The sequence below is a fragment of the Cherax quadricarinatus genome, unplaced genomic scaffold (genome assembly GCF_038502225.1).
Source record: "Cherax quadricarinatus isolate ZL_2023a unplaced genomic scaffold, ASM3850222v1 Contig188, whole genome shotgun sequence".
NCBI lineage: Eukaryota > Metazoa > Arthropoda > Malacostraca > Decapoda > Parastacidae > Cherax > Cherax quadricarinatus.
The window spans coordinates 5395-31345 of record NW_027195214.1 but is presented as its reverse complement, the minus strand read 5'-3'; the positions used below and the strand labels follow the sequence as shown (position 1 = coordinate 31345).

At 41.8% G+C, this 25951-nt stretch overlaps 1 protein-coding gene across 1 annotated transcript in view; it reads left to right on the top strand.

The window, feature by feature from the left end:
- Window positions 1–18498, top strand: part of LOC128700413 (WASH complex subunit 4) — a 216713-nt gene extending 198215 nt beyond the window's left edge. Inside the window, exon 11 of the mRNA XM_070080171.1 lies at window positions 18310–18498. Coding sequence (XP_069936272.1) covers window positions 18310–18483 — 174 coding nt within the window. The 3' untranslated portion in view covers window positions 18484–18498. The remainder of the gene's footprint in view (window positions 1–18309) is intronic.
- Window positions 18499–25951: the final 7453 nt, after the last annotated feature.

Sequence of the window (25951 nt, the reverse complement as noted above, 5' to 3'; positions counted from 1 at the left end):
ATTTAGAACTTTGCATTTGTCAATATTAAACTGCATCTGTCACTTCTCCGACCACTGCACCAGTCTATTCAAATCATCCTAGAGTGCACTAATGCCCTCAATAGAATGAATCGGACGGCTTATTTTGGTGTCATCGGCAAATTTGCTTATGTCGCTATTTATTCCCTCATCTATATTATTTATGTAAATTTTGAACAAGGGGGGCCCAACACTGAGCCTTGTGGAACACCGCTTGTGACCTGCCCCCATTCTGATTTCTCCCCATTTATGGAAACTCTTTGCTGCCTATTTGTCAACCTCGCCTCCACCCAGGAAAAAATTTCTCCTCCTATTCTGTGTGCCTTACGTTTCCTCAAAAGTCTCTTGTGTGGAACTCTATCGACATCCTTACTGAAGTCCATATACACAATATCATATTCATTACCATGATCTACCTCCTCAAACACCTTAGCGAAAAAAGTTAGTAAATTCGTAAGGCAGGAACGCCCCTTAGTAAAACCATGTTAAGATTCATTTATCAGTTTATGCCTATCAAGATGGGACGAATTGCCTCGGCAATTATTGATTCCATAAATTTTCCCACTAATGAGGTAAGGGTTATTGGTCTATAGTTTGAAGCTAAGGACCTGTCAACTGCCTTGTAAATAAGTACTACATTTGCCATTTTCCACTTTTCAGGCACTATGCCAGTTTGTAGTGATATGTTGAAAAGATTAGCCAAAGGTTTGCAAAGTTCCTCTTTACATTCCTTTAAAACCCTTGCAAACAATTCATCAGGGCCTGGGGATTTGTTAGGTTTTAATTTCTCTATTTGTCTGAGGACCATGTCACTAGTTACTGCAATCGTGCATAGTTTATTATCGTCCTGTTCTACATAATTTATTATTTCTGGAATTTCGCTAGTATCTTCCTGAGTAAAAACTGAGAGGAGGTAAGAAGTGAAAATTTCTCACATGTCTCTATCACTGTCAGTGATCTGACCTGAGCTACTCTTAAGTGGGCCTATCTTGTCTAATCTTACTTCTATATACCTGAAAGAACCCTTTTGGGTTAGTCTTCGAATCCCTTGCAACTTTAGCCTCATAATCCCTTTTTGCTTTCCTTATTCCTTTTTTATTTCTCTCTTTAATTGAATATATTGATTTAACTGCTCATCCCCTCTTTTGATATGCCTAAAAATGCCTCTCTTTTGACCAGTGAGATGTTTTAATCTATTGCTCATCCATTTGGGATCATTTTTGTTAGATCTAATTTCCGTACTTGGAATAAAAGTTGACTGAGCAGCTAGAACTACGCTCTGAAAAACGCCATATTGGCAACCAACACCAGCTACCTGACCCATGATCAGAACATCCCAATTTAGCTCACCCAGGTAATTTTTCAGTCCCATGAAATCAGCCAGTCAGAAGTCTGGGACAGAGACTTGTTTGCAGTTTACTGGGTAATTCCGTATTATATTGAAACTAAGTGATTTGTGATTACTTTCCCCAAGCTCATCATTAACCTCAAGATTATTAATCAGTGAGTCTTTGTTGGCAAGAACCAAGTCAAGCAGAGTGTTTCCTCTAGTTGGTTCTGTCACAAACTGTTTTAAAAAGCAATCCTGAACTGTATCAAGAAAGTCACTAAACTCAAGATTTCCTGTCAATTTGCTCCAATCAATTTGTCTAAAGTTAAAATCCCCCATTAACACAACTTTTTCACATCTTGACGCCTTATGAATTTCATCCCATAGCAGCTTACTGCACTCCCTGTCAAAGTTTGGGGGCCTATATATTACACCCAAAATTAATTTTTCATACCCCTTGAGAAACTAGCCAAACTCCGATGTTTCTAATCTTATATCATGTCTGACATAACAATTTAAATTATCTCTGGCATACATCGCCACACCACCACTGTGAAGGCTTACTTAGCCCTGTAACAACTTCAGACAGTATTACCAAAGCTGGCTCCTCCTCAGGAAAATTAATGTATAGAAAAAGAATAAAAACTGACAAACATAAACACTTTATTATATAGAAAATATAAAATATAAAACACTTAAATATGAAATATTAATCCTACATTAAAGAAAATGAACAATGAAAAATATAAATGATAACTGAATTCAACGCTAATATAAAACTTAGGTGTCTGGTGTTGGTGACACTGTGTTGTTGAAATCGTAGCCGTTGCTGATGATGGGGGGGGTCGCAGGTGTTGGTTACAACCCACCGGTTCGTTCTTCACAGTATAGCCGTGAGTATTATATCCCGATGACAGGAAAGCAGGTTCTTTACCACTGCAATGATGACGGGTTACGTCCTGCAATTTCATACAGGTGCACAGGTAATTAAATCCAAAAAGGGGAAGTCTCAGGACGTTAGTCCATCTCCATCAGTTCTACTTGTTGATTGGCAGGTGACCCTCTCTGTCATCCAAGAGTAGTGCTGGGAGCTGTGAGTCTAGTGATTACTGTTTGGATCAGAGCCCCACACGTCACCTTTTGGGGGGGGGAAGAAGGAGGGGAAGGGATAGCGGGAGCTAGACTGACCCTACGTTAACAAGCAGCCGGCAGTCAAACTATCATTTTCGGGGTGGGGGAAAAAAGGCGGGAATAGCGGGAGCTTGACTTACCCTACCTTAACAAGCAGCAACTTACCCTACCTTAACAAGCAGCGACTTACCCTACCTTAACAAGCAGCCGGCAATGAAACTATCACTTTCGGGGAGGGGGAAAAAAGGCGGGAATAGCGGGAGCTTGACTTACCCTACCTTAACAAGTAGCCGGCAATGAAACTATTGTTACTATATACTCCCTCGCTACTCCTATCTATTGATCTTTTCCCTCACACTCCCCCATACCAAGACTTATAGTCAAGGAGTATAAGAAGAATAGGCGAGGAAAAAGTTCTAACATATGGAAGTCGCGTAAGGCAAGAAATCTTCTACTGACTGTCACGACTTAACCAGTCAGAGAAATAATTGGATGAACCAATGATATACACAATATGGAACTTAAAAGCCTGGAGTGCCAATGACCACCTCAAGAGGCGACTGTTGGTTCCCTTAAAAGTTTCTAGGTATATCAAAGGTTTGTGGTCCGTTTCTAAAATGAATTCTTTTCCCAGCAAATAAAATTTAAGTTTGGAAATACCCCACACATGGGACAAACATTCCTTTTCTATTGTGGAGTATCTCATTTCTGCGGGAAGGAGTTTCCGGTTTAGGAAGCATACAGGGAAGGGAGTACCATCATGGTATTGTAGTAGCACCGCACCTAAGCCAGTATTGGAGGCAGCAGTTCTTAACAAAATGTTTTATTAATATCTGGAATCTTAAGTATAGGGTCTTTCGAAAAGATACTTTTAATCTCATTAAACTTTTCCCGAGCTACGTTGGAAAGTTCAAGAGGTTCCTTCACAGACTTTTTAAGGAAGTTGGATAAGATGCCTGTAAGATCAGTATGGTTCGGGATAAACTGTGCATAAAAATTTACAGAACCAAGAAAGCTACGCATGAGCTTCTTGGTTTTGGGGAATTTAAATTCTAATAAAGCTTTGATCTTACTGGGGAGAAGCTGTAGAGAGTTATTAGAAAGTATCAGTCCAAGATATCTAATCTTGTTATACCCAAGGAAGCATTTCTTCGGCATGGCAGTGAGGCCATGTGAGCGTAACCTACGCAAAACTGATGTTAATGTTTGGATATGTTCGCCCCACGTGGATATCATTACGTAAATGTTATCAAAATAAACTGAAACATTTGGCTTATTACCCAAGACCTTTCTCATCAGTCTCACATAGGTAACACAGGCAGTTACCAAACCGAAGGGCATAGTTCTGTATTGCATCAGTCCTTGGTGTGTAGGAAAAGCGGTGTACTGCTTAGAAGAAGGATCTAACATTACTTGATGATATGCCTGCGCAATATCAATCTCTGAAAAGAAGGAAGCATCATAAAATTTGTGTAGATCGCTATCTATTAAGGGCATAGGCTCAGCATCCCACCGAGTTATAGCATTAAGGCCTCTGAAGCCAATAGCAAGTCTATATGAATTATCCTCCTTCTTAACCATGACTACTGGTGAACAATATGAAGATACTGAAGGTTCAATGATCTTTAGTTTTAATAATTTGTCTACCTCTCAGTCAAATGCATCCCTAAGGTGAACTGGAACTGGGTATAATTTTCGTTTGATAGGATTGTCTGTCACTAAGTCAATCTTATGGACTACTGTGGAGGTAACACCTGGAATATCAGTAAAGACGTCTGAAAAGTTACTCACACATTGAAGTAGTTCATGTCTCTTATGGTCATCCAAAGATTCATTAACCCCTTCAGGGTCCAAGGCCAAAATCTGAAGTGGTGCTCCAGTGTCCAAGAAATTTTGAAAAAAGAAAAATTGTTTTTTCTTACAGAATTAAAGAGCATATTTTTGTGAAGGTAATAAGACAAAAAAAAAAATTCTGATCAGTACTTACCGAGACACAGTGCCAAGAAGTTTGTCAAAAATGATGTGGTGGCGGCAACATCGACGAATTCCACATACGCGCATTACATTATTTTGCGGTTTTTACATTTTTTCTTTTCTTTTCCAATTTTTTTCTATTCCTACTAACATTTGGGGCCTGAGAGACCAATACTGTATATAATGTATATATATAAACTCACTGTATTGAACACAATAACCGCACTAAAGTTATTATCATATTATTGTTTACCACTGTTGTTTATTAAAATAAACATGCACAAATCTTGTATAATACTAATGTTCTATCATATATTTACATATTTACAATCACTGGACATGGTTTTAGAACTGCTGGAGCTTGTGGAACTCCTTGAAACAAGGCACCATGCACAGAGGCACCTTACATTCCTCGCACATAAACTGAGTGTCTTTCCGTCTTTGTTGCCGTCGTTTTGTTTGTGCACAGACGATGCATCTCTTCTGAGCAAATTTCTTCTGAGTTGAAGGAAGTTGTATTATGAAATGATCACCTTCCCTCCTCAAACGCTTGGGTATATCCTGAGTAATTCGAGGACCTTGTTGTATAGCAGGTGTTCTTACCTGGTACTTCATTATGAGTTGTCTGACAACAGACAAACAAAATTCACCATATGGTGGTCTGTTGCCAGTCTTTATTTGGTACATATGTTATGCATTGAGCATTGAAATGTCCATGAGATGGAAGAAAAGTTTCATGTACTACTTGTAACTCTTACGAACACAGTCAACAAAACCAATCTGCATGTCACATTTGTCAACCAAGTGCATGTTTTGTGTATAATCAATCACTGTCACTAGTTTTCGAATACGTTCATTAGTCACTCGATCAACTTTGCCACTGTTTTGCATTTCATTACGGTGAATGGTTATAAACAATGTGACATCTCGTTTGTCATGCCACCGTAATGCCATGATGTCATTGGCAGTAAACACCTGAACGTCATCACCACGAGCACCTGCGTTGGGCCTGGGCATATGTTTACGATTAGAACGCACTGTGCCACACACATCTGTCTTGTTCACTCGCATGAAATCACTGAGTAATGGGCTTGTGTACCAGTTATCAGTATACGTATAATGTATGCTCCTTACCAAGATAAGGTGCCATCGTGTTTCTCACTACGTCACCTGAGATACCCAATAACATCTTGGTATCTTTCAATGTTTTACTACCCGTGTATACAACAATATCCAACACCAGGCCACTGTCACAATCACAGAGTACAAACAGTTTTATACCAAAGCGTTTCCTCTTGCTCGGTATATACTGCTTGAATGACAGTCTACCTTTGAACAAAATCAAAGACTCGTCAATTACAAGATTCTTGAATGGATAAAAGTATATCCTGAACTTTTGTTTGAGATACATGAAAACATTTCTAATCTTGTATAACCTGTCACTTCTGTCAGGCCTGGTTTTGTCAGAGAAGTGCAACATACGTAACAGTAAGATAAACCTGTTCACTGGTATTATTTCACTGAAGGATGGGGTACAAATTAGCCGGTCTGTGGACCAGTATGCTTTTATATTATGCTTATAGACGTGAGGCATAAGCATTATTGTTGCAAAAAGCAAATACATTTCTGCAACAGTCGTCTCTTTCCACCTGTGTAGTCGTGACTGTGGTGATATGATCGTATTTGCCATGGTGTACTCAAAATACTTATTACTTTCCCTGACAATAGTTTCCATCAATGGCTGGTCAAAGAATAATTCAAAGAATTCCAGTTCATTGGCCGTGGTTCCAAGGGGACAAGTAGGTAGAATTCCACTTTGAGAGTCATCAAAGTGGTGAGGCTTGGGAACAAAATTGGGATTTTGCTGCCAATCCCACATACGGTTTGCTGGTGGATACTGGACATCATAGGCTGGTTGTGCGCGTGGTTGTGGTTGTGGTGGGCTGGTGGCTGACGCTCCGCTTTGTCCTTGAACTGAGGAGTCAGCAGCGTGGGTCCCAGCGTGGGCTGGTGAGTCGCGCATGGCGGTGCCACTACCATCACCACTAACACCATCCACTGATGCCTGTGGTCTATCCATGCCAAGTGTAGCCACATCATCCTCACTATCACTACCTAAAACTGGTGTAGGACCACGGGATGTACTCCAGGATGTACTCCGTCCCCTGGGCACAGCATAAGGTACACTACCCAAGCGCATGTGGCGGCGAACGTACCGACGCTTCACTGGTGAATATGATTCCTCACTATCACTACTCGAATGATCGTCGAGCGCAATAAAATCACAATCCACGTCACTATCATCATCCTTACTGAAGTCAGAGGCCTGGCCACGTGAAAATATTAGTTTTCTCTTGCATTGAGGAACAACCGACCGTGATTCACGAGTGCCCACACCAGAGGTAGAAGGTTGAGGATCGTCAGGGTTTTCTGCACTATTATCGATATCCTGGTCATTCTTTTCGGTCACTAACTGATCAAAGCCGTAGAATTTGTCTTCATTCCCACTTCCATCACTGTCAGAACTATCAGATAGGAAGAGGAGAGTCCCAATTTTCTGGGGAGTGAGAGCTGACTTGCGACGAGGCATGGTGAACAAGGGTAACTGAGCCGGCGTTCCCACAATGCTATACGGGCGCCTAGATTTTTTGTTTATGGCGCACACCCACCACACAGACCTGTTCTCTCACATGTAGGCCTATGAGCGTTTTCGCGCTAAATTTGACGGCGCTAGAATTTTGGCGTAGATCTACAGTTTGGACACTCAACGTGAACCCATAGATCTACGGGACAGACCCTGAAAGGGTTAATATTAATGTTGGTTGCGTCCGAGAGGTCAAGAGTCACCAAGTCATGTAGTTCTTCATCATAGTCTAAGTTAGAGGTGTCAATTACACACACCTTACATTCTTCAGTTGTCTTATCAAGTTCGTGTGGAAAAACTAAGTCAAAGTTATTAAGGCAGTTAACCGAATTTCTTCGGTAATATTTCTTAAGGATGTTGATATGATAAAGCTTAGGTTTCCCCTTGACTTTTATGAGGTAGTCAACTTTCCCACAAATTTTTAATATTTTATATGGACCTTTCCATGCTACTAATAATTTATTTGACTTGATAGGCAAAAGTACAAGAACTTCATCCCCTACTTTAAAACTTCTCCTCTGACTTTTGGAATCAAAATAGGTTTTGTACTGGTCCATTGACAAACTTAAGTTTTTCGAAACTTTGTCAGAGGTCTCCTCAAGTTTGGATCTAAGGTCAAGGAGAAACTGGTAAGAAGACTGAACCTCAGCATTTAAGAACATAAGAACATAAGAATGTAGGAACACTGCAGAAGGCCTACTGGCCCATACGAGGCAGGTCCTTATCCTCATTAGTCCATAAGTCATGAAGGATGGACAGTGGACCTCTGGCCTGTCTACCATAGAGAAGTTCAAAAGGTGAAAACCCCAAAGAGTCACTGGGAACTTCCCTCATGGCAAAAAAAGCACAGGGTAGGTAACGATGCCACTCCTTAGGTTTAAGGGAACAAAGTTTCCTTAAAATTGACTTTAGAATCGAATGCTGGCGCTCAATCCTCCCATTACTGCTGGGATGATAGGGTGTGGTGAAGAGAGGCTTCATTCCCAGAAGTTGGTATAGATGTTGCATTAAGTCAGATGTGAATTGTGTCCCACGGTCAGACAAAATTTCTCTAGGGATGCCCACTCTGGAGAAGATGGACAAAAGGGCTTCAGCCACCTCTGTAGTAGTTATGGTTTTTAAGGGAACGGCTTCAGGGAAACTCGAAGCATAATCAACTAATGTTAATATATATCTATGTCCCCCAGATGAAAGTGGAGATAAAGGACCAACGATGTCAATAGCTACTCTTTCAAACGGTACCGTAAAGATTGGCATTTTGACCATAGGTACTCGCCTGGTACCTCGGGAGGATGACAGTTCCAGGTACCTATTTGCTGCTAGGTGAACAGGACAACAGGTGTAAGGAAACGTGTCAAATGTTTCCACCCGCCGGGAATCGAACCCGGGCCCTCCGTGTGTGAAGCGGGAGCTTTAGCCACCAGACCACCGGGTCACCGGGTCGCCATTTTAAGAACAGTCTCTCTGCATTGACTTGGAACAACTAAGATGGAATAGTCTATCTTATCTGAATTTAATTTGAATACTGACTTGTACAAGATACCTTTTATGTATTCAAATTTATATGAAAAGTTTTTCCTTTGGATAACTTGATTTTGTTTAACGGCATTATGGCAATTCTGAAGAGAAGGGCAATTACGTTGTAAATTGACAAAGGAGTCCTTCGATATATCTTAAGGCTTAAAGTCAGGGAAAATCAAAGGATGGACAGTAGGAGAAGCCTGGGCTTTGGTTTGAGCCCTAGTCAAGACATTTATGGTATCGGAGGTGATATCTTCACTTTCATCTAACAAGTTAACCGGTGATCCTACTACCTCGCTTTCAAGAGTAGCATCACTGGTTTTTAATCCCACATGAATCTCACGAGACATTGTCTCATCTGAACTTTCGAGGGGCTTCTCTGACTCTACGGAAAGAGGATCTGAAACACCTATGTCCATCTTTGGTGATGAAAGGTCAACCTCAGAAGGAAGAATGGCACCTTTTACATTACCTATTAGTACGGAGCAAGAAGTGATGGGAGCTAGTACGGCTTCAGACCAACCTGTGAACCATTTAGACCTAATGTAACAACGGATGGTAGGAAAAGTGTCCGTACGGCCCAAGTATTCTGAAAGTATAGCAGAGGAATGAGTTTCTTTAAGGTTAGGGAACAGCTTATCAGAAATGACTATACATGTGCATCCAGTGTCTCGTAAAATGGTAGATACATTAAGTCCATTAACTGTTCCTGAACAGAAGGGTGCTTTGTTATTACAGTCTTTAAAACATCTTCCAACTTTTTGGACCTTCTTAGGACAATCTGGACGTTTATGTCCCTTAACACCACACAAATGACAAACAGGAATAAAAGAAGTCATTTTACTTTCCACTAGAGGCTTTGATTTCTTAAGGTCTGATGAACCCTTGCCCTTAGGGTTCGATCCCTTTAGGTCTTTATAGGAATTGTGAGCCTCAGCATACAGGTCAGCAGCCTCAGCAACTTCCTCAGCTTTAATCAGGTTACGTTCTCTGATGAATGTTTGTATCTGGTGAGGAAGAACTGTCAGGAACTGGTCAGCAACCATGAAGTCTCTAAGAGATTCATAACTGTGATCAATTCCTGAACTCTATCCAAAAGTCAAACAAACGAAAGAGTGTTACCTGTAACTGCTGAAAGTTCTGGCCAGGCTGTAAGGTGGCATACCTGAAATCTTTCCTGTAAGAATTAGTGGTTTTTTGATATGCTTTAACCCTTTGACTGTTTCAGGTCCCTCTCTGAAACTGTCATTCTATGTCGCCAAATATTCAAAAAAAAAAAAAATTATTTTTTCTTATGAAAATGTTAAGATTATTTTTCTGAGTGTTTTAGTCCAAAAAAAAAATTTTTGCCATCGGTACTTACCGAGATATAGAGCCATGAAGTTTGCAGAAAATGAGCCGCGTATGGCAACAGCGGCGACTGCCGCTCACCCGGTAAACTTTAGTTTACTTGTAATTGAAGGTTTTTTGTTTTTTTCACTATTTTATTTTTTCACATAACTTATGTGGCCTATGAGACCAAAGTAAGGTGCAATGTATATATATACACTCGTTGTATACAACACAACAAGCACACAAACATAATTATCAATATATTGTTTACAAAACTTGTTTACAAAAACAAACAAACAATTCTTCTTCTTCTTCCTCTTCCTCTTCCTCTTCCTCCTCTTCCTCTTCCTCCTCCTCTTCCTCCTCCTCTTCCTCCTCCTCTTCCTCCTCCTCTTCCTCCTCCTCTTCCTCCTCCTCTTCCTCCTCTTCCTCCTCCTCTTCCTCCTCCTCTTCCTCCTCCTCTTCCTCCTCCTCTTCCTCCTCCTCTTCCTCCTCTTCTTCTTCTTCCTCCTCCTCCTCTTCTTCCTCCTCTTCTTCTTCTTCCTCCTCTTCTTCTTCTTCCTCCTCCTCCTCCTCCTTGTGTGCGAGTGTGTGGCTTATAATTGTTTTGAGTCAGGAGTCGGCAGCTGTCAAAGTGACATATTGTGTCATTAGTCACTACCCTACCGCCTGTCAAAACAATGGGGTCGGATGCTGCTTCCCCTCCTCCATTCTATCTAATTATCTTTCTCCCTCATTTTATATCTTTCAATCTGTCTCTCTTTCTATCTGTCTGCCTATCTCTGTCTCACAGGTACACATAAATACAAGTATACATAGTGTAAATTACCTAGGATAACCCAAGAAATCCAGACAAAGTGCTATACTCTGCTTGAAGATGTGAGTAAACGTGATGACAGTCTTGTGGCTCTCTCTGAGACAGAGAGCTAGATGGACAGACAGGGAGCTTGACAGACAGACAAATAGACAGACAGAAATGTTTGTGTACCAGCAAAAACAAAGGGAGGGCAATGGTCATGTAATATTACCCTCCTTTACCCTCATCAAAGTCAGCTCTTATCAGATGTTATCTCCCCTTATCTTGTCACTGTCATGGGGTGGACTTTTTTTTTTCTTGCTTCAAGGGAACAATATTATTACATCTTCTTCTTCCTCCTCCTGACAACTGGATTGCCTTCTTCAGTAGGTTTTAATTATAAATGATGTCCTGCGACAAAGTTGCATAGATATTCAAGGCTGTACCAGAAAATAACATTCCTAACCTGGTAGCCCAGGTGTCAGCAGGCCATTCACAGAGGGTAGCGGTATTTTCAAACCTTATAATGTATGAAGTTATGTCTTCCCCCTCTGTGAAGGGAGGTAAATTAGGTGTTGGAATATGTGCACTAGCAGCATGATGTTCAATTACTCCTTCCTCTAATTGTTGTTGTGTAAGAGTTAACTTTTTATTCTCTAATTCAAGGCGAGATTTTTCGAGCTCGCGATCCTTTTCTCTCTCTATTAACTCAAGTTCTCTAGCTTTTTCCTCACATTCCCTAGCTTTTTCCTCACGTTCTCTAGCTTTTTCCTCAACTTCTCTATCCTTTGCTCTTTCCTCAAGTTCTCTTATTTTAGCCTGTTCCTCACGTATTTTAGCCTGTTCCTCACGTACTCTAGCTCTTTCTTCACGATCAAGTCTATCACGCTCCTTTTTGTCTTCTCTTTCTCTTTCTAACCGTCTTTCTTGGATTTCTCTCTCAATTCTCTCTCTCTCCTTTTTCTCTTCTCTTTCCCTTTCTAACTGTCTCTCTTCTCTCTCAATTCTCTCTCAAGTCTTTCCTGGATCTTTCCACTATTGAAAGATTCTAAATTTTTCCCTGTTATTCCTAACTTACTTAAAGCATTCATCCAAAACTGGTATTCCTCCATACTTGAAAGAATAACTTAAACTATCAGGGGAAATGAAACTGGTATTAAAGAAAACGGAGGGTTCAATTCCTGCTCCGCTCAAACTGTAAATTCAAAGTTTATTCTCTATAAGGATTACAATGCTGAGTTTACAGAATTTGGTTATTGTGTGGTTTACATGTAGTAAAATAATAATTACAGAGTGTACCACTAGAACACCTAGCATGGTTAGGCATTTCAGGCAGACTTATATTAAATCTTAAGTTTAAAATATTACAAAATTATGAGGTAAGTTGGTATTATGGCTAAGTGACTAAATACTAGTTGTGAGTTTAGCAATGTGAATGCTTTTGTTTTGGCACTATACATAGTTTCAGTATTGGAGTATCACAGGCCAACTTATGACTAGTTAAGATTCATTATTTTGAGATTGAGATTGATATTTCTGTTTATGGTCAAATGGGTCAGTGAGTGTAAGTGTGAACCACCAGGTGGTATTCGTATTATTAGTTGACAGGGTGTATCAGGGAGATAAGATGTTTTCTGATGGTAGTTTTGAAGGTGATGAATGTGTCTGCAGTTTTGGAATTTTCACGTAGGGTGTTCCAGATTTTAGGGCCTTTGACATACATTGAATTTTTGTAAAGGTTTAGTCGGATACGGGGAATGTCATAGAGATGTTTGTGTCTGGTGTTGTGCCTGTGGGTTCTGTCACAACTATCAAGAAAGCATTTTAGGTCAAGGTTAATATTGGAATTTAAGGTCCTGTAGATGTAGATTGCACAGTAGTAAGTGTGGATGTACTGAACAGGGAGTAAGTTTAGATCTATGAAGATGGGGGGGGGGTGTGTTGCCAGGGATGGGATTTAGTGATTATTCTTACTGCGGCTTTTTGTTGGGTTATTATTGGCTTTAGGTGTGTTGCTGCAGTTGAACCCCAAGCACAGATAGCATAGGTGAGGTATGGATATATAAGTGAATGGTATAGTGTGAGAAGGGCAGTTTGCGGCACGTAATATCGTATCTTGGAGAGGATCCCAACCGTTTTGGATACTTTTTTTGTTATGTGTTGGATATGGGTGCTGAAGTTCAGGTTGTTGTCGAGGTATAGGCTTAGGAATTTGCCCTCATTATGCCTGGCAATTAGAGTGTTGTCAATCTCAATGTTAATTTGCGCATCTCCTGCTCTGCTACCAAACATAATGTAGTAGGTTTTGTCAACGTTAAGTGTAAGTTTATTGGCTGTCATCCAAGTCGATATTTTGATCAGCTCCTCATTAACAATGGTGTTGAGGGTGGCAAGATTAGGGTGAGAGATGACATAAGTCGTGTCGTCAGCAAAGAGAATGGGGTTCAGGTGTCGAGATACGTTTGTAAGATCATTGATGTATATGAGGAAGAGCAGGGGACCAAGGACACTTACCTGCGGAACTCCAGTATCGAGTGGCTGTGTTGTTGATGCTGTGTCTTTAATGGTGACATACTGATACCTATTAGTAAGGTAAGATTTGAAATATGCAAGCGCATGGCCTCTTATACCATAATGGTCAAGTTTGTGGAGTAGGATGCCGTGGTCTACTGTGTCAAAAGCTTTTCTTAGGTCAATAAAAATTCCTTGTGGATATTCCTTATTTTCCAATGCTGTGTAAAGCAGATCTAGCATTTTTATGATTGCATCGTTAGTGCTTTTATTTTTCCTGAATCCAAATTGGCAGGGGTTGAGTATGTTTTGTGACGTTATAAATGAATACAGTCTCCTGTGCACGAGTTTCTCAAAGATTTTGGATAGCAATGGTAAGTTTGATATTGGCCTATAGTTGTTTAAATCTGTAGGGTCACCACCTTTATGTATTGGTGTAACCCTTGCCGTCTTTAGTAATTTCGGGAGTGTTCTAGTTTCTAGTGACTTGTTAAAAAGTAATGAGATAATATGCGAGAGGACATGGGCCACTCTCTTGTACAATAATGGTGGGACATGAGACAGATTCCCTGAGTTATTTTTAAGTGACTTTATAATCTCGGTGACTTCCGTGGGCTCAGTTGGAGCAAGATAGAAGGAATTTGGGAAATTCCCATCTAGGTAATCCCCGGCATGGGCATTGGTACGTGGGATTTTATTGGCGAGATTAGAACCTATGGTTGAGAAGAAGTCGTTTATCTTGTTAGCTGTGTCGGTGGGTTGCAGTGGTGTTTCATTAGGTTTAGTTAGGACAATATTCTTGTTTTTTTTCAGTTTGTGGGTCCCTAGAGTCTGAGAGAGTGTTTTCCAGGTCTTTTTTATATCTCCTCTTGTGTCACTGAATCTACTGGAGTAGTATAGTTGTTTGGCTTTCTTTATTACTTTGGTGAGGACTGATGAATAGTGTTTAACCCTTTGTCGCAACCCCCAATCCTGAGGTGTCTCCTGGTGTCGCCAAATTTAAAAAGAAATAAAAATTATTTTTTCTTATGAAATGATAGAGAATCTTTTCCCGATTGTAATGACACCAAAAAAACAAAATTTGATGGAAAACTGACGGAATTATGCTCTCACGAAGTTAGCGACCTCGGCGCTGTTTACAAATCGGCGATTTCGCCCACTTTGAGCCCTATTTTCGGCTAATTCCATTGTTCCAGTCGCCCAAACTCATAGCTATTTCTTTAGAACTCCATTTTTTCTATTGATTGAGTACAAGAAACTGCCCATTTACCGATTTCAACTACCTAATAATGTGGTCAGAAATTTGCATTTTGGCCAATTTCACGAAAACTAAAAAATATGACAATTTCAAAATAAGGTCCAGAATGAACAATGCAGACATTCCTAGCTCTAAAATAACATTTTCTTTGTTCATCAGTCATGTCTCCACGCCCCTCTGATATTACTCTTGCTTTCTATTTTGAATTTTTATTCAAACAAAAAATAGAAGACTTACTATTATGCAGACTACTGCAATACTGTAATAATTGTATAAATAACATCAACCCATTCATGACTGCATATTAGAATGGCTAGTTGGACATTTATTGGACAATGGCATCATTTGTTTACTTTTGAACATTGGCAAAAATCAAACATTTCCCCTACTTTGAGCTCCATTTCTAGGTTCTTTTTATAGTAAAATCAGTCAAAATCACCTCTATTTCTATAATATGTTTTCCATTCTATCAAGTGAGACCAAGAAAACGAGAATACAATCATAAATACTATACGAAAATAGACCACAAAATCTGCATTTTAATTAAAAAAATCGTTCAGAGTTTTTTTTTTCTCATTATGCACTGCGTGCTCCAGGATTTTTTTTATATGGTGCACACTGATCACACAGACCCATTCTCTCACATGTGGGCCTACCAACTTTCTCCTGCTTGATTTGAAGCCGCTAGAATTTATGAGTATGTATACGTCAAACACGGTACCTCGTAAGATGTATATATACGGCCGCGACAGTCAAAGTGTTAAGAATATCTTTGTGTATTAAGCCCTGTCCATATTGCTTTTCATATTGGTGTTTCTTATCAATGGATTTCAGAATGGTGCTGGTTAGCCATGGGCAACCAAGCCGTTTGTTTGTGATCTGTTTCGTTTTTATAGGACTATGTTTGTTGTATAGTCTAAGTAGTTTGTTAAGAAAAATGTCTGTCCAGTCATCAATACCATTGGCCTTGGAGAATTCTGTAGGCCAGTCAACAGTCTCTAGGTCAGCTGTGAACTTCCTTATTGAGGCCTCATCATGGAGTCTAAACAATATGTATTAATTAAAACAAAGGGTTCTATGCCGGCTCCGAGCAAACAGTAAGTAGAATGGGGTCACTTGACCATCCAATCTTCTCACCAACAAATCAAGAGTGTCCTATGACAGTTCCCTTGATATAATAAAGAGCTCAATGAAACAAATTGTCATTGGAAAATCTCGGGTCCCTAGAGTCTAATCCTCCAAAGTGTTTCAAGCTCACACAAAAATAGATGGCAGAATAAACTAGTATTTCTGCCTTGACTTGACTTACAATAAATTGAGACTATAACAATCACCAAATCTTTTAAATGCCTGTACTGTAGTCCTACCATAGAGAATGATTACTCATGGCTGGTGGTAACCGTCTGTGGTATGCGGCATTGAAGTTCCAATGGTAGATTCGAGATGGAGTTGAATCTTGATTCAGTCAAGTTGATCCTGGCAAGGTCGCCACTTGTGAAGGCTTACTCAGCCCTGTAACAACTTCAGTATTACCAAGTATTACCACCGGTGTCTGGTGTTGGTGACACTGTGTTGTTGAAATCGTAGCCGTTGCTGATGATATGTTGGTTACAACCCACCGGTTCGTTCTTCACAGTATAGCCGTGAGTATTATATCTCGATGACAGGAAAGCAGGTTCTTTACCACTGCAATGATGAGGGGTTACATCCTGCAATTTCATACAGGTGCACAGGTAATTAAATCCAAAAAGGGGAAGTCTCAGGACGTTAGTCCATCTCCATCAGTTCTACTTGTTGATTGGCAGGTGACCCTCTCTGTCATCCAAGATTAGTGCTGGGAGCTGTGAGTCTAGTGATTGCTGTTTGGATCGGAGCCCCACACGTCACCTTTCGGGGAGGGGGGGAAGAAGGAGGGGAAGGGATAGCGGGAGCTAGACTGACCCTACGTTAACAAGCAGCCGGCAGTCAAACTATCATTTTCGGGGTGGGGGAAAAATGGCGGGAATAGCGGGAGCTTGATTTACCCAACCTTAACAAGTAGCCGGCAATGAAACTATTGTTGCTATATACTCCCTCGCTGCTCCTATCTATTGAACTTTTCCCTCACAACCACCCTTCCTGTTGACCCTATCAGTGTGGAATAGTTTATAACCCTTTATGCTACATTCAGAAGGCATTTCTCTATCCTTCATGTTGAACCAGTTCTCAGTTATAGCAATAATGTCAATATTACCTGCACTTGCAAGTAATCTTATTTCTCAGACTCCTACTATTTGTATAGTAAACCTTAGTCACTCGTTTCCCTCTGCTATCTATCTCTGTTTGTTGATCAGTTGCTTTGCCTTTATTAGGAACTTTATTTTGAATATTGTCTTTTAAATATATCCCTGAGTTATCCTGGTAATATCTTCTGTTTCCAACAGTAATACTGCAGCCTGATTGTTTCCCACAAACTCCCATACCTCTATAATCTATCAGTTTAAAGTCCTAGACAAATCATCAGTTACCCCCTCAATCGAATTGGCTAATGCAACCACTCCAACCCCAGAGAGATGAACCCCATCCCTTGCATACATATCATGTTTGCCATAGAATTTGTCACAGTTATCAATGAATGGGATTGCAAGTTCCTTGTAGTACCTGTCTAGCCAGCAATTTATGCCAATTGCCCTAGACATCCATTCATTGCCCACTCCCCTTCTAGACAAGATGCTAGATGTGATAGTGATCCCTCCCTTAGACCTGACTACTTCTATGGCTGACCTGTACTTATCTAGTAGCTCCTGTCTCCTGCCCTTCTCAATGTCATTTCAGACACCAGCACTAAGACAGATAATAGGCTTTTTCCCATTACCTGATATAATATTATCCAACCTGCTGACTCTGTCACCAACACCAGCTCCTGGGAGGCACACTCTCTGTCTGACTTTTCTATCTCTGCTACAAAAAGCACCGTCCATATATTTTACCTGAGAGTCTCCCACAATCAGAATATTCTTACCTTGATAAGCAAAAGAGTCAGAGGTACCTTTAACCTCACAAACCAGTGAAGTACACTCTTCTTGGAGAACAGAGAATCAATTTCCTACCTTCACATCTTCTTTATTAACCCTCCTTATCTTCCTTCTTCCTGAACTGTGAACCACTTGCCACTTCAAGTGGCTGCCACTCTCACTGGTGGTAAGCATTTCCTCACACTCACTCCCAAACACATCTATGCAAAACTTCAGCCTCCTATTTTCCTCCTGAACAAGTAGAACCTCCTCCTTCTACACTTTAATCTGAGATTCTGAAACACTACAACAAGCCATGGTGCTTGGTAACGCCCCACGCTAATACCCAGACAGCTCAGAACAGGTGTGAATATAAACATACAGGGAAGGGGTAAAGGAGGGTTTGTGTGTGAGGGGCTTAAACATCTACGAAGTGTGTGTGAGAGTGTTAGATAAGAGTGAGTGGAGGCATGTGGCTTTTATAACTTGACATGCTGTTGGAGTGTGAGCTGAGTAACATTTATGAAGGGATTCAGAGAGATTTGATAGCCAGACTTGAGTCCTGTAAGAGGGAAGCACAGTGCCTGCAGTCTAGAGGAAGAGTGAAGACACTGCAGCTTGGAGGGTCATCTGAGCAGTGGTATCAGCACACTTTTGGCAAGATTGATTGATTGAACCATGGTTAATGTGCTTCCGTTTCTTTTGGGTCACAACATCTTGGTAGGAGACGGATTGTGAGTTGAAGAATGTGACCACATACAGTATCTTGAGTTTAAACATATGCATAACTTTCTATTTTAGGTATTGGATAAAACCTGTGAAGCTGTCGAGACAGAGTTAAGGTTGAGCACTCACTCTCACCTTCAACTGGATAGTCGCAACCCCTTCCAGACACCACTCAAGGATATTTCTCCTGTGCTGTGCCTGCAGCCACTCACGTTACTTAATTCTCTCATTTCAGTAAAAGGTACGTAATGAATGCGTCAAGGTTTTTATGTTGAGTTATGACAGACTTGAAACTGGTTAGCCAGAGTTGAGTACAGGAGGTGGGAAGAATAGTGCCTGCACTCTGATGGAGGGGTGGTGGGAAGAGCAGGGTCTGCACTCTGAAGGAGGGGTGGTGCTGGGAATAGCAGTGCCTGCGCTCTGAAGGAGGGGTGGTGGGAAAAGAAATGCTTGCACTCTGAAGGAGGGGTGGTTGACTCGACTCGGTGGTGGTGGGAAGAGCAGTGTCTGCACTTGGAAGGAGGGGTGGTAGTGGGAAGAGCAGGGCCTGTACTCTGAAGGAGGGGTGGTGGTGGGAAGAGCAGTGTCTGCACTCTGAAGGAGGGGTGGTGATGGGAAGAGCAAGGCCTGCACTCTGAAGGAGGGGTGCTGGTGGGAAGAGCAGTGCCTGCACTCTGAAGGAGAGGTGGAGATGGGAAGAGCAAGGCCTGCACTCTGAAGGAGGGGTGCTGGTGGGAAGAGCAGTGCCTACACTGAAGGAGGGGTGCTGGTGGGAAGAGCAGTGCCTGCACTCTGAAGGAGGGGTGGTAATGGGAAGAGCAGTGCCTGCACTCTGAAGGAGGGGTGGTGGTGGGAAGAGCAGTGCCTGCACTATAAAGGAGGGGTGGCGATGGGAAATAGTGCCTGCACTATGAAGGAGGGGTTGAGGTGGGAAATAGTGCCTGCGCTATGAAGGAGGGGTGGAAGTGGGAAATACAGTGCCTGCACTATAAAGGAGGGGTGGAGGTGGGAAGTACAGGTCGGCCATCACTAATCTGGCAATCAGTTATCCGGTTCTAACAGTAATCTGGCACTAATTTTGGCTAGCATAATTTCAAATTTCATCATTATACTGATTCAGATCATTATACTGACTCAAATTTCATCATTATACTGATTCAGATCATTATACTGACTCAAATTTCATCATTATACTGATTCAGATCATTATACTGACTCAAATTTCATCATTATAATGACTCAGAAATTGTGCAGATGGTTGTAAATCCACAGCAGCAAACCAGTGGAGGAGAAAGCAGTGATGAAAATGAGGAAGATGTAGCAGAAAGAGTCTCTGTTGATAGGTTAATTAACCCTTTGACTGTTTCGGTCGTATATATACATCTTACGAGCCAATGTGCTTGACATATTAATACGCCAAAATTCTAGCAGCTTCAGATCAAGCAGGAGAAAACTGGTAGGCCCACATGTGAGAGAATGGGTCTCCATGGTCAGCGTGCGCACTATAAAAAAAAATTGGGTAGCCAGTGGTGCATTGTGGTAATGCCATTTCAGTAGTCCTTGTTCAGCATGCCTAGCGGTAAGAAATATGTGACATCCAGGTGAATCTGGGACTTCTCTTCCCAAGTGATCACTGACACAGATGGAAGTGTCAGTGAAGATGAATTTCATGGTTTTGAGGAGTTTGTGACTGAGAGCAATGCCCAGGATACCAGAAGAAAGAAAGAAAGAAGGAGAAAGAAAGAAAGAGAAAGGAAGAAAGGAAGAGGAAGAAAGAAAGAGAAAGAAAAAGAAAGAAAGAGAAAGAAAGAAAAAGGAAGAAAGAAATAGAAAAAAGAGAAAGAAAAAGAAAGAAAGAGAGAAAGAAAAAGAAAGAAAGAATGGTAGGTAGTTAGAAGGAGGTGGGGAGGAAGACAAGTGACCCCATGGGTGTTGACAGCCAGTAAGGGTAGTGAGTCGTGGCATAATATGTCATTTTAACAGCTGCTGGCCCCCTTGCTCAGCACATTTAGGAGTGTACACACACACACACACACACACACATACACACACACGTACACACAACCTGACGACACTGGAGGACAGGAGAGATAGGGGGGACATGATAACGACATACAAAATACTGAGAGGAATTGACAAGGTGGACAAAGACAGGATGTTCCAGAGATTGGACACAGTAACAAGGGGACACAGTTGGAAGCTGAAGACACAGATGAATCACAGGGATGTTAGGAAGTATTTCTTCAGCCACAGAGTAGTCAGTAAGTGGAATAGTTTGGGAAGCGATGTAGTGGAGGCAGGATCCATACATAGCTTTAAGCAGAGGTATGATAAAGCTCACGGCTCAGGGAGAGTGACCTAGTAGCGATCAGTGAAGAGGCGGGGCCAGGAGCTCGGACTCGACCCCCGCAACCTCAACTAGGTGAGTACAACTAGGTGAGTACACACACACACACACACACCTAGCCAAGCATGTAAAGAAACTAGAGAAAGTGCAAAGGTTTGCAACAAGACTAGTCCCAGGGTTAAGAGGTATGTCCTATGAGGAGAGGTTAAGGGAAATCAACCTGACGACACTGGAGGACAGGAGAGATAGGGGGGACATGATAATGACTTACAAAATACTGAGAGGAATTGACAAGGTGGACAAAGACAGGATGTTCCAGAGACTGGACACAGCAACACGGGGACACAGTTGGAAGCTGAAGACACAGATGAATCAAAGGGATGTTAGGAAGTATTTCTTCAGCCACAGAGTAGTCAGGAAGTGGAATAGTTTGGGAAGCGATGTAGTGGAGGCAGGATCCATACATAGCTTTAAGCAGAGGTATGATAAAGCTCATGGTTCAGGGAGAGTGACCTAGTAGTGACCAGTGAAGAGGCGGGGCCAGGAGCTTGGACTCGACCCCTGCAACCTCAACTAGGTGAGTACAACTAGGTGAGTACACATACAGACACACACACGTATGTGCGCACACACACACACACACACACACACACACAAGGTGGACAAAGACAGGATGTTCCAGAGATTGGACACAGTAACAAGGGGACACAGTTGGAAGCTGAAGACACAGATGAATCACAGGGATGTTAGGAAGTATTTCTTCAGCCACAGAGTAGTCAGTAAGTGGAATAGTTTGGGAAGCGATGTAGTGGAGGCAGGATCCATACATAGCTTTAAGCAGAGGTATGATAAAGCTCACGGCTCAGGGAGAGTGACCTAGTAGCGATCAGTGAAGAGGCGGGGCCAGGAGCTCGGACTCGACCCCTGCAACCTCAACTAGGTGAGTACAACTAGGTGAGTACACACACACACACACACACACATGCACACACACACACACACACACACACACACACACACACACACACACCACATATGCACACACACACACACACACATGAGCCAGCAAGACTGGATCTTGTGTTCACCCTGAGCAGTTCAGACATCGAGGACATCACTTACGAGAGGCCCCTTGGAGCTAGCGATCATGTGGTTCTGAGTTTTGACTATATAGTAGAGTTACAAGTGGAGAAGGTAACAGGAACTGAAGGGGACAGGCCAAACTATAAAAGGGGGGACTACACAGGTATGAGAAACTTCCTGCAGGAGGTTCAGTGGGACAGAGAAATGGTAGGAAAATCAGTAAACGAGATGATGGAATATGTGGCAACAAAGTGCAAGGAGGCAGAGGAAAGTTTTGTTCCCAAGGGAAACAGAAATAATAGGAAGACCAAGACGAGTCCTTGGTTTACCCGAAGGTGTAGGGAGGCAAAAGCTAAGTGCAACAGAGAATGGAAAAGGTACAGGAGGCATAGGACCCAGGAAAACAAGGAGATTAGTAGAAGAGCCAGAAACGAGTATGCGCAGATAAGGAGGGAGGCCCAGAGACAGTATGAAAACGACATAGCATCGAAAGTCAAATCTGACCCGAAACTGCTGTATAGCCACATTAGGAAGAAGACAACAGTCAAGGACCAGGTGATAAGGCTGAGGAAAGAAGGTGGGGAACTCACAAGAAACGATCAAGAGGTATGTGAGGAGCTCAACACGAGATTTAAGGAAGTATTTACAGTAGAGACAGGAAGGACTCTGGGGGGACAGACCAGATGGGGACACCAACAAGGAATAAACCAACAAGTGTTGGACGACATACATACAGATGAGGAGGAGGTGAAGAAACTGCTAAGGGACATCGATACCTCAAAGGCAATGGGACCGGACAACATCTCTCCATGGGTCCTTAGAGAGGGAGCAGATATGTTGTGCGTACCACTTACCACAATCTTCAACACATCCCTGGAAACTGGGCAACTACCTGAGGTATGGAAGACAGCAAATGTAGTTCCCATTTTCAAAAAAGGAGACAGAAAAGAGGCACTAAACTATAGACCTGTGTCATTGACGTGTATAGTATGCAAAATTATGGAGAAGATTATCAGGAGGAGAGTGGTGGAGCACCTGGAACGGAACAGGAGTATAAATGCCAACCAGCACGGATTCACGGAAGGCAAATCCTGTGTCACAAACCTTCTGGAGTTTTATGATAAAATAACAGAAGTAAGACAAGAGAGAGAGGGGTGGGTTGATTGCATCTTCTTGGACTGCAAGAAGGCCTTTGACACAGTTCCTCACAAGAGATTAGTGCAGAAGCTAGAGCATCAGGCGCATATAACAGGAAGGGCACTGCAATGGATCAGAGAATACCTGACAGGGAGGCAACAACGAGTCATGGTACGTAATGATGTATCACAGTGGGCACCTGTGACGAGCGGGGTCCCACAGGGGTCGGTCCTAGGACCAGTGCTATTTTTGGTATATGTGAACGACATGACGGAAGGGTTAGACTCAGAAGTGTCCCTGTTTGCAGATGATGTGAAGTTAATGAGGAGAATTAAATCTGATGAGGACCAGGCAGGACTTCAAAGAGACCTGGACAGACTGGACACCTGGTCCAGCAAATGGCTTCTCGAATTTAATCCTGCCAAATGCAAAGTCATGAAGATAGGGGAAGGGCACAGAAGACCACAGACAGAGTATAGGCTAGGTGGCCAAAGACTGCAAACCTCACCCAAGGAGAAAGATCTTGGGGTGAGTATAACACCGAGCATGTCTCCGGAAGCACACATCAATCAGATAACTGCTGCAGCATATGGGCGCCTGGCAAACCTGAGAACAGCATTCCGACACCTTAGTAAGGAATCATTCAAGACACTGTACACCGTGTATGTCAGGCCCATACTGGAGTATGCAGCACCTGTTTGGAACCCGCACTTGATAAAGCACGTCAAGAAACTAGAGAAAGTACAAAGGTTTGCAACAAGGTTAGTTCCAGAGCTAAGGGGAATGTCCTATGAAGAAAGATTAAGGGAAATCGGCCTGACGACACTGGAGGACAGGAGGGTCAGGGGAGACATGATAACGACATATAAAATACTGCGTGGAATAGACAAGGTGGACAAGGACAGGATGTTCCAGGGAGGGGACACAGAAACAAGAGGCCACAATTGGAAGTTGAAGACACAAATGAGTCAGAGAGATAGTAGGAAGTATTTCTTCAGTCATAGAGTTGTAAGGCAGTGGAATAGCCTAGAAAATGACGTAGTGGAGGCAGGAACCATACACAGTTTTAAGACGAGGTTTGATAAAGCTCATGGAGCGGGGAGAGAGAGGGTCTAGTAGCAACCGGTGAAGAGGCGGGGCCAGGAGCTAGGACTCGACCCCTGCAACCACAAATAGGTGAGTACAAATAGGTGAGTACACACACACACACACACACACGCACACGTTAGGCCCATATTGGAGTATGCGGCACCAGTTTGGAACCCACACCTAGCCGAGCACGTAAAGAAACTAGAGAAAGTGCAAAGGTTTGCAACAAAACTAGTCCCAGAGCTAAGAGGTATGTCCTACGAGGAGAGGTTAAGGGAAATCAACCTGACGACACTGGAGGACAGGAGAGATAGGGAGGACATGATAGCGACATACAAAATACTGAGAGGAATTGACAAGGTGGACAAAGACAGGATGTTCCAGAAATTGGACACAGTAACAAGGGGACACAGTTGGAAGCTGAAGACACACATGAATCACAGGGATGTTAGGAAGTATTTCTTCAGCCACAGAGTAGTCAGTAAGTGGAATAGTTGGGGAAGCGATGTAGTGGAGGCAGGATCCATACATAGCATTAAGCAGAGGTATGATAAAGCTCACGGTTCAGAGAGAGTGACCTAGTAGCGATCAGTGAAGAGGCGGGGCCAGGAGCTCGGACTCGACCCCCGCAACCTCAACTAGGTGAGTACAACTAGGTGAGTACACACACACACACACACACACACACACACACACACACACACACACACACACACACACACACACACACACACACACACACACACTCACAAAAAAAAAAAGCTTCCAGAAGATAACAGTTCTATATAAGCATCCAGTGACTATATATGTGTATATATATATATATATATATATATATATATATATATATATATATATATATATATATATATATATATATATATTATAGAAACCAGAAGGAAGGGAGGGAAGAATGAAGAAAGAAAGAATAAAGAAAGAAAGAATGAAGGAAGAAAGAAATAATGAAAGAAAGAAAATAAGATAAGTAGGTAGGTTGGTAGGAATGACGATACATGACCATCTACCTAGGTTAACTACCTAACACAACTGCCTGCTCAGACGAGGTGTTTTGTCCGTGCACATATGAAAAACACGCCCACAGAAATGCAGAGACACTGGTTTTATGTGTGAGAGTGTAAAACACCACTGTGTATGACACCATGTTTTATGTGTGAGAGTGTAAAACACCACTGTGTATGACACCATGTTTTATGTGTGAGAGTGTAAAACACCACTGTGTATGACACCATGTTTTATGTGTGAGGAGTGTAAAACACCACTGTGTATGACACCATGTTTTATGTGTGAGAGTGTAAAACACCACTGTGTATGACACCATGTTTTATGTGTGAGAGTGTAAAACACCACTGTGTATGACACCATGTTTTATGTGTGAGGAGTGTAAAACACCACTGTGTATGACACCATGTTTTATGTGTGAGGAGTGTAAAACACCACTGTGTATGACACCATGTTTTATGTGTGAGAGTGTAAAACACCATTGTGTATGACACCATGTTTTATGTGTGAGGAGTGTAAAACACCACTGTACATACACACATGTTTCAAAGAATTTCACAAGCTGCAGCAGTTCTAGGAAAGTGTCCAGTGATTGTATATTTGTATATATATATATTATAGAACAATAGTAATAAATAATGATACTAATGTTTATGTGATTATTGTGCTTCGTACAACAAGTGTATATATGAACATTGCACCACACTTTGGTCTCACAGGCCACATAAGTTATGTAAAAAAATAAAATAGTGAAAAAACAATAAACCTTCAAATGGAAGTAAACCAAAGTTTACCGGGTGAGCAGCATTCACCGCTGTTGCCAAACATGGCTCATTTTCTGCCAACTTTACTCCTCTATAACTGAATGCAAAAATTTTTTGGGAGGCATAAAACAATCAGAAAATTAATCTTAACATTTTGATAAGATGAAATCATTTTTTTTTTATTCGAATATTTTTCAACACCAGTAGACACTTCAGGATTTGGGGTTGCGACAGTCAAAGGGTTAAGTGTATTCTAACCTAACCACTCTGTAATCCA